Raw genomic sequence first — 18,877 nt, 5'->3', positions numbered from 1 at the left:
GTGTTACACGTATCACTGGTGTAGTTCCCCTGGAACAACTGAATATGTTGCATCTCTTTAAAACTGAGGGTGAGCCCATTTGCAGGAAACCAGTGAATAATACTTTTAAGAACATTGTTCACTATGTCTTCCATTTTTGTAGAGGAATCTCAAGAGTGCAAACAATAACATTGAAATCAATAGAAAATGAAAGAAGCTGAAGGAGTCACTCATACGCCGAAAGCAGTAGCAGCTAAGTTTGACAAAACATCACCACTAGACAGACACAAACATGTCACTCACCAGGCAAACTTCCGTGCACTCATCACAAACTGGCTGTCATTTTACAGCATGTGTGTCCAACCTTTTAGTTTACATAGGCCACACTGGAAGAAGAAGAGAACATTTGGATGTAATATACACATATCAAAAAATGTTTTGCATGATCCGTGTTCCCAGAACTCCTAAAGATAGATGTTGACTGTGGATACTATATCACAGATACAGTCCCTTTGACTGTTCAGAGATGTTATTAAACCCACCCAAAGATGTAAACAACCATGCATGAGCAGCTCCTACCAGGCAGAGAGGGTCCGACAGCCAATCATTTTGAGTAATTCCACCAGGAAGGAGGTACAAGGCTCGTGTTGTCTGTAGTTCCACCATGCCTAGACGGTGAATACTGCAGTTCGATCGCGTCCGCATTGTTATTTTGTGCAGGAAGAGCTCTCAACGAGGGAAGTGTCCAGGCACCTTGGAGTGAACCAAAGCTACGTTGTTCGGACATGGAGGAGATACAGAGAGACAGGAACTGTCGACGACATGCCTCGCTCAGGCTGCCCGAGGGCTACTACTGCGGGGGATGACTGCTACCTACAGATTATGGCTCGGAGTAACCCTGACACCAATGCCACCATGTCGAATAATGCTTTTCGTGCAGCCACAGGATGTCGTTTTAGAACTCAAACTGTGCACAATAGGCTGCATAATGCGCAACTTCACTCCCAACATCCATGGTGAGGTTCATCTTTGCAACCACGAAACCATGTAGCGCGGTACAGACGGGCCCAACAACATGCCAAATGGGCCGCTCAGGATTGGCATTATGTTCTCTTCACCGATAAGTGTTGCATATGCCTTCAATCAGACAATCGTCACAGACATGTTTGGAGGCAACCCGGTCAGGCTGAACACCTTAGACACACTGTCCAGTGAGTGCAGGAAGGAGTAGTTTCCCTGCTGTTTTGGGGTGGCATTATGTGGGGCTGACGTATGCCGCTGGTGGTCACGGAAGGCGCCATAACGGCAGTACGATACGTGAATGCCAGCCTCCGACCAATAGTGCAACCGTATCGGCAGCATATTGGCGAGGCATTCATCTTTGTGGACAACAATTTGCGCCCATATCATGCACATCTTGTGAATTACTTCCTTCAGGATAACGACATCCCTCGACTAGAGTGGCCAGCATGTTCTCCAGTCATGAACCCTATGCCTGGGATAGATTGAAGAGGGTTGTTTATGGACGATGCAACCCACCAACCACTCTGAGGGATCTACGCCAAATCACCGTTGAGGAGTGGTACAATCTGGACCAACAGTGCATTGATGAACTTGTGGATAGTATGGCACGATGAATACAGGCATGCACCAATGCAAGAGGATGTGCTACTGGGTATTAGAGGTAACTGTGTGTACAGCAATCTGGACCACCACCTCTGAAGGTCTCGCAGTATGATGGTACAACATGCAATGTGTGATTTTCATAAGCAATAAAAAGGGCAGAAAAGATGTTTATGTTGATCTGTATTCCAATTTTCTGTGCAGGTTCCGGAACTCTCGGAATCGAGGGGGGACAAAACTTTTTTTGGTGTGTGGACTTAACACTGACAGTAATTGCTGCAGAGAAAAACAAAATACGATCAGAGGTATACAGTTAACACATGTAACTAATTTATGATTTTCTATTTTGAAAATGCAAATTTGAGAATTTATATATGAGATTTTATAACTTCTACTTTACAAAATTTTATGGGAATTTTTTTCCGCCTAATCATGCGATAGGTGCTTACTTCCTGGACCGCACTGACTTGTTTTGAGCTTCTTGCAGCATGCAGGCTACAGGTTGGGCACCCCTGTCTTATAGCCTGTAGTCTCACTACGGGGCATTTCTGACCATCGCGTATTTTAGAAAATTTTGCAGAGTTGACACCCCCCTCTCTGCTCTAAATCGACTCTGTGTCAATTCTCTTCACCCTGCAGAACTTCTAGCCAAATGGCTGGAGTTTAGTACCCCAATGAGCCAAACACAGTCAGACACAGTGGACTGCTACAGCAGTCACTGACCACATCTTAAGTCAGAACTTGGAAAACAGGTTCCAGATTCCCGAGAGACACAGACAGACAGACAGAGAGAGAGAGAGAGAGAGAGAGATTACCTGTTGTGTAGCCGGTAGTAGGCCAGCTGTAGTACCATCTGCACGCACGAATCTGGGTGGAGGCGGTGCGCCTGCATGAACTCCTTCCCAAAGCCACAGTACTGCTCATACGTCACGCACACTGCCCAGTGCTGGAAAGAGGAATTGAGAACTATCAGCACAACATATCTTTGGAAATGTATAACTAGTCCGAGGTATATTTGAACAACAGGACCCAGTATGTTATACTGGATTGTGAATGTTCCACAGAAATTACAGTAATAGCAGGTGTGCACTGTAGTGCAATAGACCAAGGTATTCAATACATCTGATTAAAAGCAGATAGCATCATCAAGGTATTCAATACATCTGATTAAAAGCAGATAGCATCGTCACATGGCGAGGAATGGCTACTAGTCAGACAAATGTTGGTGCACTTAGTGTCAGTGAGTGCGCTGTCTACGGGTAGATTGGGGAAGGTGTGCGAACTATCCGAGTTCGACTGAGGACAGATCGTGATGGCCCGGATGCTCGGCAGGGGCATTTTGGAAACTGCACGACTCGGGGGTTCGAGGAGTGCCGAGGTGAGTGCCATCAATAGGTGGTGAAAACAAGGTAAGACTATATCTGGACGTCACGGGGTTGGGTGCCATGCCAACTGCAGATTCAGACGCCGTAGGCTTGGTACACTGGTAAAATGAGACAGGCAGTGAACTGTGGCGAAACTAACACCAGACTTTAATGCTGAACACAAACCGCACCGAACGCTCTTAACACTGGGTCTCCGCAATCAAAAATCCGTGCATGTGCCAAAGTTAACACCGTGACATTGTCGACTATGATTGACCAGAGGTTGAAAATACCGCTTCAGTTGTTAAGTTCTGTTATTATCACACGACCAGTTTCGGGTTCTTGTAAGCCCAACTTCAGGTGTTGTACTGGATACAGAAAGAGAAAGGAGATAATTTTTGCACGCAATAACACACACAAAAAAAAAAACAGAAAAATTCATAAAAAAGTTTTAAAAAGCATTTCAAAACCACCCGTCGGGCTAGGTGCTGTGAAACCTACGTCCATGCGTGAATGACACCAGACAGTACTATGGACTACTCCCTGGATAGGGGAGTATACAAAAATACCAGGACACTTACACTTAGTGCTGTGGCCCCCAAGCGCCACAGTGGATGTGTACTAGGCGCGATGTACTACCTATGAGTGCAGAACAGGGAGTAATGGATGTAAATGAGGTAGCAACTGCTTTTGTTACTCCGGTTTACCAGTTGCTTCCTCGTCCGCATCCACTACTCCCTTTTCTACGCTCACAGGTAGCACACCACGCCTAGTACACGTCCACCGTGGTGTTCGGGGCGCCACAGCACCGAGTGTAAATGTCCTGGTATTATTTGAATATTCCCCTATGTGGGCAGTCTGCCGTAGTACTGTCTGGTGTCACTTTCACATTGACATACGTTTCACAGCACCTAGCCTAACAGGGTTTTTTAACGACTTTATTTATGAATTTTTTTGTTTTTTATGTGTGTTGCTGCATGTGAAAATTACCTCCCATCTCTTGCTATTTCCAGTACAACACCTGAAGATGGGCTTAGAAGAGTCCAAAACTGGTCGTGTGATAATAAAAGAACTTTACAACTGAAGCAGTATTTTCAACCTCTGGTATAATGATCAGTTGCGGATGAAACTTCCTGGCAGATTAAAACTGTGTGCCGGACCAAGACTCAAACTCGGGACCTTTGCCTTTCGTGGGCAACTGGTCTACCAACTGAGCTACCCAAGCACCACTCACACACCGTCCTCACAGCTTTACTTCTGCCAGTACCTCGTCTCATACCTTCCAAACCTTACAGAAGCTCTCCTGCGGACCATGCAGAACTAGCACTCCTGAAAGAAAGAATATTGCGGAGACATGGGTTAGCCACAGCCTGGGAGATGTTTCCAGAATGAGATTTTCACTCTGCAGAGGAGTGTGTGCTGATATGAAACTTCCTGGCAGATTAAAACTGCCTTTCGCGGGCAAGGTCCCGAGTTCGAGTCTCGGTCGGGCACACAGTTTTAACCTGCCAGGAAGTTTCATATCAGCGCACACTCTGCTGCAGAGTGAAAATCTCATTCTCAGTTGCGGATGTTCCTCCAACGGCACCGTTTTAACTATGATTGAAATGGGCACACGAGCATTGGCACTGGACATCGGTGCAGTAGCAGAGCATTGCACAGTCTGACAAATCCCGATACCTTCTTCATCGTGCCGACGAGAGGGCACGAATATGTCGGCTTACAGGGAGAAAGCTCCGACACTGGTACTGTGGAACAGAGACGAGCTGGCCGCAGCTCCATTATGCTCCAGGGAACATTCACACAGGCATCCGTAGGTCCACTGGAACGTGTGCAAAAAACCGTGATGGCCAGGGGGTATTTTACACTGCTCGCAGATCACACACACCTCTACACAGCAATCACGTTTCCCGACAGCAGTGGCATTTTTCGATAAGATAATGCACCGTGTCAAAAGGTCAGGTGTCAAAAGGTCAGGTGCGTGACGGAGTGGTTTGAGGAACACAGTGGCAAGGCTGAATTGATGTGCTAGCCCCGCTAACTTGCCAGGTGTGAACCCGATCGAACACACCTGGGCTGTGATTGAATGTGGCATCAGAGCACATCCCCCCCCCCCCCCCCCCTGCCGCCTGGAATTTATGGGAATTAGGTGACTTCAAGAAGAATATAATAATTCCAATCCCAAAGAAAGCAGGTGTTGACAGATGTGAAAATTACGGAACTATCAGTTTAATAAGTCATGGCTGCAAAATACTAATGAAAATTCTTTACAGACAAATGGAAAAACTGGCAGAAGCCGATGTCGGGGTAGACCAGTTTGAATTCCGTAGAAATACTGGAACACGTGAGGCAATACTGACCTTACGACTTATCTTAGAAGAAAGAATAAGGAAAGGCAAACCTACATTTCTAGCATTTGTAGACTTAGAGAAAGCTTTTGACAATGTTGACTGGAATACTCTCTTTCAAATTCTAAAGGTGGCAGGGGTAAAATACACGGAGTGAAAGGCTATTTACAATTTGTACAGAAACCAGATGGCAGTTATAAGAATCGAGGGACATGAAAGGGAAGCAGTGGTTGGGAAGGGAGTAAGACAGGGTTGTAGCCTCTCCCCGATGTTATTCAATCTGTATATCGAGCAAGCAGTAAAGGAAACAAAAGAAAAATTCGGAGTAGGTATTAAAATCCATTGAGAAGAAATAAAAACTTTGAGGTTCGCCGATGACATTGTAATTCTGTCAGAGACAGCAAAGGACTTGGAAGAGCAGCTGAACAGAATGGACAGTGTCTTGAAAGGAGGGATCAAGATGAACATCAATGGAAGCAAAACGAGGATAATGGAATGTAGTCGAATTAAGTCGGGTGATGCTGAGGGAATTAGATTAGGAAATGAGACACTTAAAGTAGTAAGGGAGTTTTGCTATTTGGGGAGCAAAATAACTGATGATGGTCGAAGTAGTGAGGATATAAAATGTAGACTGGCAATGGCAAGGAAAGCGTTTCTGAAGAAGAGAAATTTGTTAACATCGAGTATAGATTTAAGTGTCAGGAAGTCATTTCTGAAAGTATTTGTATGGAGTGTAGCCACGTATGGAAGTGAAACGTGGACGATAAATAGTTTGGACAAGAAGAGAGTAGAAGCTTTTGAAATGTGGTGCTACAGAAGAATGCTGAAGATTAGATGGGTAGATGATATAACTAATGATGAGGAGGTATTGAATATAATTGGGGAGAAAAACAAAATGGTAACACATTTCATGCACCACCCTGTATATCGTATACCAAACTAAGTGAGTCTCGTGTGTTACATCACAGTCACAGTGGAGGGGGGGGGGGGGGCTGTGACAAAGATTTAGGAACCTGATTTTAAATTGTAAGACATTTACAAGGGCAGACACACACAATTTATTGCTTATAGCCTGTAAATCAAAAGTGAAGAAGTTGGAAAGAGGTAGGAAATTAGATTGCTGAGAGTTTCAGAGGAAACATTAAGCAATGGTTAACTACAGTGGGGGAAAGGAATATAGTAGTGACAAACAGGGAGCTTTAAGAGATGAAATACTGAAGGAAGCAGAAAGAAATAGGTAAAAATACAAGGCTTAGTAGAAATCTTTGGGTAATACAAGAGATATTGAATTTAATTTATGAAAGGAGAAAATGTAAAAATGCAACAAATGATGTAGGTGAAAGGGAATACAAAGGTTTAAAAAATGAGATTAACAGGAAGTGGGAGATGGCTAATCAGAAATGGCTAGAGGACAAATGTAAACAATTAGAAGCAAATTTTGCCAGGGGAAAGATAGATACAGCCTAAAGGAAAATTAAAGAGGCCTTTGGGAAAAAGAGAAGCATCTGCATGAATCTCAAGAGTTCAGATGGAAAACCAGTCCTAAGCACAAACGGGAAAGCTGAAAGGTGGAAGGATAGAGGGTCTGTACAAGGGAGACGAACTTGAAGGCAACATTATAGAAAGGGAAGTGGACACAGATGAAGATGAGATGGGAGATATGATACTGCGAGAAGAATTTGACAGAGCTGTGAAAGATCTGAGTTGAAACAAGGTCTCAGGAGTAGATGATATTCCGTCAGAACCACTGACAGCATTGGGAGAGCCAACCATAACAGAACTCTTCCACCTGGTGGAAGAGGAGGCAAAGTACTCTCAGACTTCAAGAACAATGTAATAATTCCAGTTCAAAAGAAAGCTGTCACTGACAGGTATGAAAATTAATAGTTTAATAAGTTATGATTGTTAAATACCAATGTGAATTCTTTGGGGGAGAAAAGAAAAACTGGTAAAAACAAATCTTGGGTAAGTCCCTGCAGGAGCACTATCCTCTGTGCCCTCGGTGGCTCAGATGGATAGGGCGTCTGCCATGTAAGCAGGAGATCCCGGGTTCGAGTCCCGGTCAGGGCACACATTTTCAACATGTCCCCAATGAAGTACATCAACGTCTGTTTGCAGCTAGGGTGTCCATTTAATTATCATTTCATTATTTATATTTTTAAGTTTTCACCATGTTTTTTAATCATGCATTAATGTGTCTTCGCTCTTTCACTCACCGTGTCCCCCATGCACCACTGTTACCAAATAACAAGCATGGAAAGCAAAAAAAGAGCACTGTGGACATCGCACTCCAGCTCTTTTCATACACTTTTATACTAAATTTTCTCATATAAACTGGCTTTTTTACCACCAGTTATAGCCTTTTGACTTACAACAGAAGTAATAATAACTAAACTGAATATTTTAATCTTGTGTAAATAAACTGAAGTGTTTAAATCTATTTAAATTTTGTAATTAATAGTCCCACATCATGAGGAATAAAACAAAATGGTGTGGGGGGGTGGGGGGGGGGGGGGGGGTGGGGTGGAAATACACTCCTGGAAATTGAAATAAGAACACCGTGAATTCATTGTCCCAGGAAGGGGAAACTTTATTGACACATTCCTGGGGTCAGATACATCCCATGATCACACTGACAGAACCACAGGCACATAGACACAGGCAACAGAGCATGCACAATGTCGGCACTAGTACAGTGTATATCCACCTTTCGCAGCAATGCAGGCTGCTATTCTCCCATGGAGACGATCGTAGAGATGCTGGATGTAGTCCTGTGGAACGGCTTGCCATGCCATTTCCACCTGGCGCCTCAGTTGGACCAGCGTTCGTGCTGGACGTGCAGACCGCGTGAGACGACACTTCATCCAGTCCCAAACATGCTCAATGGGGGACAGATCCGGAGATCTTGCTGGCCAGGGTAGTTGACTTACACCTTCTAGAGCACGTGGGGTGGCACGGGATACATGCGGACGTGCATTGTCCTGTTGGAACAGCAAGTTCCCTTGCCGGTCTAGGAATGGTAGAACGATGGGTTCGATGACGGTTTGGATGTACCGTGCACTATTCAGTGTCCCCTCGACGATCACCAGTGGTGTACGGCCAGTGTAGGAGATCGCTCCCCACACCATGATGCCGGGTGTTGGCCCTGTGTGCCTCGGTCATATGCAGTCCTGATTGTGGCGCTCATCTGCACGGCGCCAAACACGCATACGACCATCATTGGCACCAAGGCAGAAGCGACTCATTGCTGAAGATGACACGTCTCCATTCGTCCCTCCATTCACGCCTGTCGCGACACCACTGGAGGTGGGCTGCACGATGTTGGGGCGTGAGCGGAAGACGGCCTAACGGTGTGCGGGACCGTAGCCCAGCTTCATGGAGACTGTTGCGAATGGTCCTCGCCGATACCCCAGGAGCAACAGTGTCCCTAATTTGCTGGGAAGTGGCGGTGCGGTCCCCTACGGCACTGCGTAGGATCCTACGGTCTTGGCGTGCATCCGTGCGTCGCTGCGGTCCGGTCCCAGGTCGACGGGCACGTGCACCTTCCGCCGACCACTGGCGACAACATCGATGTACTGTGGAGACCTCACGCCCCACCTGTTGAGCAATTCGGCGGTACGTCCACCCGGCCTCCCGCATGCCCACTATACGCCCTCGCTCAAAGTCCGTCAACTGCACATACGGTTCACGTCCACGCTGTCGCGGCATGCTACCAGTGTTAAAGACTGCGATGGAGCTCCGTATGCCACGGCAAACTGGCTGACACTGACGGCGGCGGTGCACAAATGCTGCGCAGCTAGCGCCATTCGACAGCCAACACCGCGGTTCCTGGTGTGTCCGCTGTGCCGTGCGTGTGATCATTGCTTGTACAGCCCTCTCGCAGTGTCCGGAGCAAGTATGGTGGGTCTGACACACCGGTGTCAATGTGTTCTTTTTTCCATTTCCAGGAGTGTATGATAGTAGCAGCGGGATTCCAACCCCAGCCGATGAATTACCGGCCAGTGCATTTGACCGCAAGGCTAACTGTTTAACTCTCACTTTCTCCTCAAAAGATGTGCCGGGAAAGGGCCTCTTTAGCAAATAATCTACAGAGTTCACCATGTTGCTTGCACAATACTTTGCACACACATTTAGGGAAAAGTATTGACCTGGTGCTGTAGGCAATGTAGCACCACAGTGAAATCACATCAGAGCAAGCACAGTCAAAAACAGACAACTGGAAACCTCTCTGAGTTGATCGTAGTGCTGCTGACCATCATTTCTGCAAATGACACTGGTTTATGGTTATTATGGAGAGAGAGCACTACAAAACATGGAATGGAAATGAAGTCCCATGCTTCTTGACAGAGCGTATTGTAACGATGTGGGAGACCTGCACCATCGTACTAGACAATGTCCTAATGGAGGTGGTTTGCCACTGCTTTCCTCTGACCATAATGTGGATGAATAATGATGATTAATGATGATGAAGACAACAACAACAACACATCATCTTGGGGCAGGTGAAAATCCCTAATCCTGTCGGGAATCGAACCTGGAACCCCGTGCTCGGGAAGCGAGAAGACCACCACGAGACCACTAGTGGCAGACACTACAAAACGTGCTTTGTCCATTTTAATTGCATACAAGCTTGCATTCAAAAAGATACGGCATTACTTATACCGTAATTTCTGGCACACATTCGAAAAGAAAAGGATAAATTAAGTGTGATATTTACAGTGTGCTACAGAACATAAGCACACAATTACCAGTCAGTGCTCAAATGGGAACCTGCCGAAGAATGACGAGTTAAACTCACAAATTTACGGAACTTGATTTAATGGTGCACTTCCAGGTATTCAGCCAAGTTGTTCTTTCCATTCCGAACACCTACAGAAAATATTGGTGTACGGTGTATTTTGCTCCTGTCAACAGAGACAGAGAGTGTTGCTTGTAATGTTAAACCAGATCTAGGCCTCAGAAACCTGGTGAGTACCACACTCCATGAAAACGTGGAATGTCTTATGTGGGGCAAACTACTCGATCAGTCAACAAGACGCATGGGGAAGGTCTGTGACATACAAGACAAAAACAACTTAGCAGAACAGCTGATGCTGAGCACTGCCTCGAATACAGCCACAGAGTTAAAGATGGTGAAGCCAGTATTGTGGTGCAAACTCCAAGTTTCTGGAACTGTATAACTAAGGAGTCTGCCACAATAAAGATGCCAGAAAACCTAACAAATAGGGATGGGGGCTTCTGATTTAAACAGGGGTTAGGGGTCCATAACTCAATTTATTAAGATCTTTACATACGAATGGAAAAACTGGTAGAAGCCAACCTCGACGAAGATCAGTTTGGATTCCGCAGAAATGTTGGAACACGTGAGACAATACTGACCTTACGACTTATCTTAGAAGCTAGATAAAGGAAAGGCAAACCTACATTTCTAGCATTTGTAGACTTAGAGAAAGCTTCTGAAAATGTTGACTGGAATACTCTCTTTCAAATTCTAAAGGTGGCAGGGGTAGAATACAGGGAGCGAAAGGCTATTTACAATTTGTACAGAAAGCAGATGGCAGTTATAAGAGTCGAAGGGCATGAAAGGGAGCAGTGGTTGGGAAGGGAGTGAGACAGGGCTGTAGCCTCTCCCCGATGTTATTCACTCTGTATATTGAGCAAGCAGTAAAGGAAACAAAAGAAAAATTTGGAGAAGGGATTAAAATCCATGGAGAAGAAGTAAAAACTTTGAGGTTCGCCGATGACATTGTAATTCTGTCACAGACAGCAAAGGACTTGGAAGAGCAATTGAACGGAATGGACAGTGTCTTGAAAGGAGGATATAAGATGCACATCAACAAAAGCAAAATGAGTATAGGGGAATGTACTCTAATTAAATCAGGTGATGTTAAGGGAATTAGATTAGTAGTGGATGAGTTTTGCTATTTGGGAAGCAAGATAACTGATGATGGTCAAAGTAGAGAGGATGTAAAATGTAGACTAGCAATGGCAAGGAAAGCATTTCTGAAGAAGATAAATTTGTTAACATCGAGCATAGATTTAAGTGTCAGGAAGTCGTTTCTGAAAGTATTTGTATGGAGTGTAGCTAGGTATGGAAGTGAAACACGGACGATAAATAGTTTGGACAAGAAGAGAATAGAAGCTTTCGAAATGTGATGCTACAGAAGAATGCTGAAGATTAGATGGGTAGAGGTATTGAATAGAATTGGGGAGAAGAGGAGTATGTGGCACAACTTGACAAGAAGAAGGGATCGGTTGGTAGGACTTGTTCTGAGACATCGAGGGATCACCAATTTAGTATTGGAGAGCAGCGTGGAGGGTAAAAATCGTAGAGGGAGACCAAGAGATGAATACACTGAGCAGATTCAGAAGGATGTAGGCTGCAGTAGATACTGGGAGATGAAGAAGCTTGCACAGGATAGAGTAGCGTGGAGAGTTGCATCAAACCAGTCTCTGGACTGAAGACCACAACAACAACGCTAGTCACTGCATCCACCATAGCTGGGAATCACCGACAGAATCTGCAACACACAGTATGTCCACAATCCAATGCAAAGCGTGTTCAAAAAGTTCCGCAACTTTGCCCACAAAATCTTTCGATGCTTGCCTTTTACTTATTGTGCACGGTCTCCTTTGAAATACTGTCCTACACAATTGCACACCGTCACCAATGCTGTGTCCACTTCTGGAAGCGGTCTCGGTACGTCTCTTTCTGAATTATGTGAAGCGCCTTCTTGAAAATTTTCTTTTATTTCACCTATTGTTGCAAATCTTCATCCTCTCGATGGAATTTTCAACTTCGGAAATAAAACAAAGCCCGCAGGGGTCAGGTCTGGAGAGTACAGAGGATGAGGCAAAACAGTGATTTTATTTTTTGTGCAGTAGTCACTCACCAACAGGAATGGACGTGCAGGTGCGTTATCGTGATGCAAGAGCCACGAATTGTCTTTCCACATTTCAGGCCGTTCCATTCATTTCAGGCCGTTCCATTTCCACATTTTCTCGCAAGCATCGCAGCGCGTCCTGACGGTACCATCGATTAACAGTTTGTCCCCGTGGCACGAATAAGTGCTGAACTAATCCTTCAAAGTCAATGAAAACTGTCTGCACGGTTTTGACATTTGACATGATCTGATGAGCTTTTTTTGGGCTCGGGCAACTTTTTCTGACCTACTGTGAAGATCGGACCTCGGTCTCAACATTGTAACCATAGAGCCATATGTCATCACCAGTTATGATTTTCTTAAGGAACATGTCGTTTTTATTTCCGTGATCCGACAGCTCTTCACAGATTACGAGGTGAAGGTCTTTCTGGTCTCGACTCGTGAGCTGCGGGACCAACTTGGCAGCAACACGATGCTCTCCAAAGTGCTGTATCAGGATTTCAAGACACGATCCAACTCCCTCAGACAGTCAGTCTTCAATTGGCACCCACTATTTGGTGATGATTGTGACATGACCATCATCAGTAGATGTTGAAGATGATTCTGAATGATGGTCATCTTTAGCTTGCATCTGGCCATTTTTAAATTGTGTGAACCATCCGTAACCCCGAGTATGGCTTAAGCACTCGTCACCATAGGCTTCCTGCATCATTTGGTGTGTCTCTGTAGAGGTTTTCTTGAGTTTCATGAAAAATATAATGCAGACGCATTGCTCCTCTAATTCTGCCATATTAAAATTCGCAAACTGTGCAACACAATGTTGTACTCAATACAGTACTGAACAATAACTAACAGACATATAACAATGAAACTTCCAGCAGTTACACATTAAACAGAGGAGTGTGCAGGTACGCCAACCAAATTTCTCTCAGACACACCATTTGTGCGAAACTACAAATGTCCAAGAATTTTTTTGAATAAATCTTCTACATATAGTCACAACACGCTCTGGTGTGAAATTTGTTACCGGCTGAGAACTGGAGTCACACTAGTGCTCCAGGCAATGAGAAAGCAGACAGTAGATGTGTCATAAGGATAATGTTTGTTTTAATTATTTTCTATTCAAATAACAAAAATGTTGTTATATTTTCGCACCCAATGCATTAGCAAATTACCACGAGACATGAGTTATCATGAAATAAATGTAGAAATGGCTGAATTACACTCATTCCATGACATAAGCTAGAACTTAATCATGAAGAAACACTTTCGAGTATATGCATATTTCTAGCTTCAATTCCTGCACATTATGAGTGTGCTATGCATGAAATTTTGACTTCTGCACTGCTTTCTGAGTACAAATGTATAAAATCTGAGATTGCACAGATAGTTTCCTCAAACTTTTTGAAGACGAGCAGTATCAAGTTCCCCCCCCTTGACCAGTTTAGCGCCCATCAAAATGATCCACATTCTTGAAAAAGCGTAATTAATCCCACTGTTGTTGAACTGTTTGACACTAAAGTATTGAGACATTATGTACAAAAAGTGTCCAAAATGTGTACCGAAGAACGAATAGAAAAATGCTGCTTAACACGGAAAACTTGCTGCCCTTGCAAAAATAACATGTGTACTGACCAGTGTGTGGAATACCACAGATGCTATATGACCTGCATTCATTGTACTGGCATCTCCAATTATTGTTGTTGTTGTTGTTGTTGTTGTGGTCTTCAGACCAAAGACTGGTTTGATGCAGCTCTCAAAGCTACACTATCCTGTGCAATCCTCTTCATCTCCGAATGACTACAGCTACCTACATCCTTCTGAATCTGCTTATTGTATTCATCTCTTGGTCTCCTTCCACAATTTTTACCCCACACATTTCCCTCCAGTACTAAATTAGTGATCCATTTGAAAGTGATTTTTAAATATTCAGATTCGGAAGTGAAATGCAACATGCAACTGAGCAATGGAACAGTGATAGACAGTGATATGTGAGCATGTGGACGACGCAATTGGATTAACAATGCATCTGGATTGACAGAGCTGGCGCTGAGTCTAGCTGCACTGCTGGCATCGTGAGAAGTCAGTCTCACCGCACCGCAGTCATCCGTCGGAGCGACCGGAGCCGCGTCTGCTGTTGCAGGCTACGCCCACAACACAGCAGTTGTCGATGTGCCATCTGCAATTCAACGTGCCTCGTCACATCAGTAATCCTGGTACACCGCTCCAGCAACACCATACGTCGTGCAGAAGGAACTAAGTTAGTGAAAAGCTGTTAAAACTTTTACTAACCTGCACTAAAAGACTATCAGCAATGGAACCGCAAAAAGAACCAGAAGTTAAACCTAAATCAGGACCTATGTCTGTTGAAGGAACTTTAAATCCAGACAACGGTTCAAGTGTAAATATGCATGAAAATAGTAATGTTAAAGTGAAATCCGAACTAGTGTCTCCTGACAGTAGTGTGAAAAAGGGCAACGATTAAATAGTAGAGACCCCTGTAGTAAAGCAGAAATCAGGAAGTGTTAATTTTGGAATGACGCTAATGATCTATCTTTAGTTTGCGTATGTCGTATTTTCACGTGCCACCTCAGGACAGACATTTCACCATTATTTAGAATGGCGTTTGATGAACATTATCATCAAATTATGGCGGGCATTCACTTAAACATTTAATTTGAACAGTTATAGTTGCATCAGCGCATTAGACTCTGAACTGCTCTGGTAGTTGGATTATGTGTATTCTTTTTGGTCTGTGATTTTCAGAATATAGTGAACATTTTAGAGAGAATGGTTTTTGATTATGAATCCCAGACAATCTCCTAATTCCTCAGAGCTATAAGCTGTAGCTATAAATGTATTTCTCAGATGAAGTGGGCACTAGGAATTCTAATTACAGGCTTCACATTTTGCTAATCACTTTCTGGTTGCCAATGTTGTGGTTAGAGAGGCAGTGTTGAGAACGGCAAACAACAGCATTAAATAAATAATAGGAACATTTAACAATTATTCCCCCCGCTGCTCCACGCATTGATGTTTCAGAACATGTCCTAGCAACCGATCCCCTCTTCTAGCCAAGTTGTGCCACAATATCATTTTTTCCCAATTCTATATAGTACTTCCTCATTAGTTCCGTGATCTATTCATTTAACCTTCAACATTCTTCCATAGCACCACATTTTAAAAGGTCCTATTATCTTCTTGTCTAAACTATTTATCGTCCATATGTCACTACCATACATGGCTACGCTCCATACAAATACTTCCAGAAAAGACTTCCTAACACTTAAATCTCTATTTGATGTTAACAAGTTTCTATTCTTCAGAAATGCTTTTCTTGATATTGCCAGTCTAGATTTTATATCCACTTCGCTTTGGCCATCATCAGTTATTTCGCTGCCCAGATGGCATAACTCATTGTTTCCTAATCTAATTCCCTCCGCATTATTTGATTTAATTCTACTACATTCCATTGCTCTTGTTTTGCTTTTGCTGATGTTCATCTTACCTCCTCCTTTCAAGACACTGTCCATTCTATTTAACTGCTCTTCTAAGTCTTTCGCTGTCTCTGACAGAATTACAGTGTTGTTGACAAACCTGAAAGTTCTTACTTCTTCTACCTTAACTTTAATTTGTACTCCAGGTTTCCTGTACTGCTTGTTCAATGTACAGATTGAATAACATCGGGGAAAGGCTACAACCCTGTCTCACTCCCTTCCCAACAGCTGCTTCCCTTTCATGCCCCTCAACTCTTATAACTGCCATCTGGTTTCTGTACGAATTGTAAATAGCCTTTTGCTCCCTGTACTTTAGCTCTGCTACCTTCAGATTTTCAAAGAAAGTATTAATATCAATATTGTTACAAGCTTTCTCTAAGTCTACAAATACTATAAATGTAGGCTTGCCTTTCCTTAACCAATTTTCTGAGATAAGTCGTAGTGCCAGTACTGCCTCACATGTTCCTACATTACTGCAGGGTCGGAACTGATCTTCCCCGAGGTTAGTTTCTACCAGTTTTTCCATTCTTCTGTAAAGAATTCATGTTATTATCTTGTAACCGTGACTTATTAAACTTAAACTCGTAGTTCAGTAATATTCACACCTATCAGCATGCGCTTTCTTTGAAATTGGAATAATTACATTCTTCTTCACGTCTGAAAGTAGTTCACCTTCTTATACATCTTGCACACCAGATGGAAGAGTTTCATCATGGCTGGCTCTCCCAAGGCTGTCTGTAGTTCTGATGGAATATAGTCTACCCCTGGGACTGTTTTTCAACTTACATCTTTCAATGCTCTGTCAGATTCTTCTTGCAGTATCATATCTCCCATATCGTCTTTATCTATGTCCTCTTCCATTTCTATAATATTATCTTCAGTTAAGTCAGTAATAACTAAGGTGCTCTCTTGCAGTGGCTGACTGAACAAATCGAATGGAAACTCTTTATTTACAGGGACATTTACCTTCATGTGCGACAGGCAACTGTTGCATGCACCACGATTAAGATACATCTGAACTACAGTTTTAGGTTGCCCATTACAAGTATTGAAGTATTGCAGTGGATGGGAAGGGTGCTACTTTACAGCTATAGTTCAATTCTTTTATCTTGGCGGCTCGCGCATACCCGCCCAGAGGCGGGAGATTGTTGTGTTGCCAGTTGCTAACGACGCACGCGCTAAGAGGAGCAGACACATGGTGTTCCGACTGCTTTGACACACTTATCATTCGATTTCACAAAAACTATTTGGCCCAAAAATTTGATTTTTACATATCTTCTTGACTGATACCTTCCCCCATAAATGACTTAATTTTGTTTCGATGTTCTACGCAGTAATTGTGCAGCATTAAATGTAGTAAACCATTGCACAAAATTTTGAAGAGTTTGCAGACGTAAAAGTCCATAGCGTATACTTTCCGTATGGTCGATTTTAGTTACCACAACGTTGAGAATTAAATGTGGACAAGATACCTAAATTTCATATAAAATTTACTGTATAACAATATCTCATTTAATTTAAGTACCAGATAGGTATCGTATGTATATTGAGAAATATTCGATCTTTCGGGACTGTAATAAAAGTTTTATTTACACCGGGCGCGTTTGGCTTTATTTTAAAGCACTTCAATCAATCAAAAGGAAGTAGACAAAATAGATTAAACAAAACTATGGACTTACAAAAACATTAGGACTTGAATATACTGTGTATCAGTGAAGTGCTCTGAGCTATGTCAAATATAATTTTTGTGTGTGCCACACACAAACAGCATTTATTTGCTAAAACACTGATCAGCCAACACGAACGTTGAATATTGTGTTACCGCAGCACAAAACTACGAAAGGTTACTTGGCAATGGAGGAGACAAAATACTGTCCACTGAAGATGCTTCAAAAGAGAAAAACACGTCTGGTCAAAATAAGACACTTATTACAGTTGCAGAAGAGGAATATATTTCAAATTATGCTCTAAATAATACTTTTAATACTGTCGCAAAATAATATATCTCAATATGAATAGTAAAACAGCGACTGCGGAAGAGAAGATATACAAACAAAACAGATAACATGAATATTGTATGTGTGCCTTTTCATTGTTTTTAATTGCTGTGGATAGAAATATTGGAGGACAAAATTAGAAAAACCAAAAACCTATTATGGTTATAATGAAGCGACAAAGCATTAGAAATTTCAAAAAATTTCATTCAAACGAATAAAATTCATGAAGTAAGACAATTCGATATTGTTTTTAAATAAAGAAAATATTGAATTCCGAAGGTGGTTTGATCTCAGAACCTTTCGCTTGGCAGCCAAACACCTTAACCACTACACTAATGCTCATCATCTGATAGTACTTGTGGAGGACTCTAAAATATCATGCAAAATACTGACAAACACTGTTGGTATGTCGATGAATTACTCACGTTTAGTCGAAGTACTATAGGAAATAAACAATTACCGCTGTTCTTTATTGCGAAAAAGTGGTTCGTGAGAATGATACAAACAGCTTTCCTTGCTATCACCTGAATTAGGAGGCTTATTGCTTGTTTGGTTTAATTAATTAATAGAATATGAAGCAACTGGTATAAAGTATGCTTTTTCCAAACTTCCTATAAAAGAAAGTCTGCTATCAAGACATTGCTTTTGTTCTATTACTTTATTTACGACTGAACATTTCTAAAACTGAAGACACTCGTCCCTGCAGTTGAGCTCTGGCAACATCGTTCTCTGTTTATTGGCTGACTGTGTTTTGTGACGTCAGACGCGCAGAACGAACCTAAACTTGGCCGCCGTCATAAATGACGCGCACTTTAGCATGTCCTTATTTGCACAAGTGACAGCATGCTAAGGAGAACATGCACATGCCTTGGTTACATCTGGGCAGTACTCACATTTGGCTCCAGCTCCTCGTGTACTCGGATGATCTCCGTGCGGAGTGCTTTGTCCAGGTCAAATGTCAGTTCCCGCGGTGCCCTCAGGTTCCTCCGGAAGGACACAAAGTCATTCTCCAGGGGCCACACGCCTTTCGTGTCCTTCATAGCAGTGTATACGTAGTACATGGCCGCTATGCTGATCATCCCGTCGTAGGCGGTATGCTGGTCAAAGGATAAAATCACAATTTGTCAAAACGTCTCTTCAAACAAAACAGTATTTACTAAAAACTAGACAGTACAACTTGGGTAA

General features: G+C 43.0%; 1 protein-coding gene and 1 non-coding gene across 4 annotated transcripts in view; one reads left to right on the top strand and one right to left on the bottom strand.

Annotated features, from left to right (window-relative positions):
- Positions 1-18,877, bottom strand: part of LOC124720113 (peroxisomal carnitine O-octanoyltransferase) — a 245,074-nt gene that overhangs the window by 84,256 nt on the left and 141,941 nt on the right. For all 3 annotated transcript variants that reach the window (XM_047245407.1, XM_047245409.1, XM_047245408.1), the window contains exons 8-9: positions 18,586-18,789; positions 2,418-2,548 (exon numbers count right to left, since the gene is read on the bottom strand). In XM_047245407.1, coding sequence (XP_047101363.1) covers positions 2,418-2,548; positions 18,586-18,789 — 335 coding nt within the window. The remainder of the gene's footprint in view (positions 1-2,417; positions 2,549-18,585; positions 18,790-18,877) is intronic.
- Positions 7,310-7,384, top strand: Trnat-ugu. The gene has a single exon. It is a non-coding gene; the product is annotated as a tRNA-Thr (tRNA).

This window comes from Schistocerca piceifrons, chromosome 11 (genome assembly GCF_021461385.2).
Source record: "Schistocerca piceifrons isolate TAMUIC-IGC-003096 chromosome 11, iqSchPice1.1, whole genome shotgun sequence".
Lineage (NCBI taxonomy): Eukaryota > Metazoa > Arthropoda > Insecta > Orthoptera > Acrididae > Schistocerca > Schistocerca piceifrons.
Note: the sequence above shows the minus strand (reverse complement) of the source record. Positions and strands in the feature narration are given on the sequence as shown.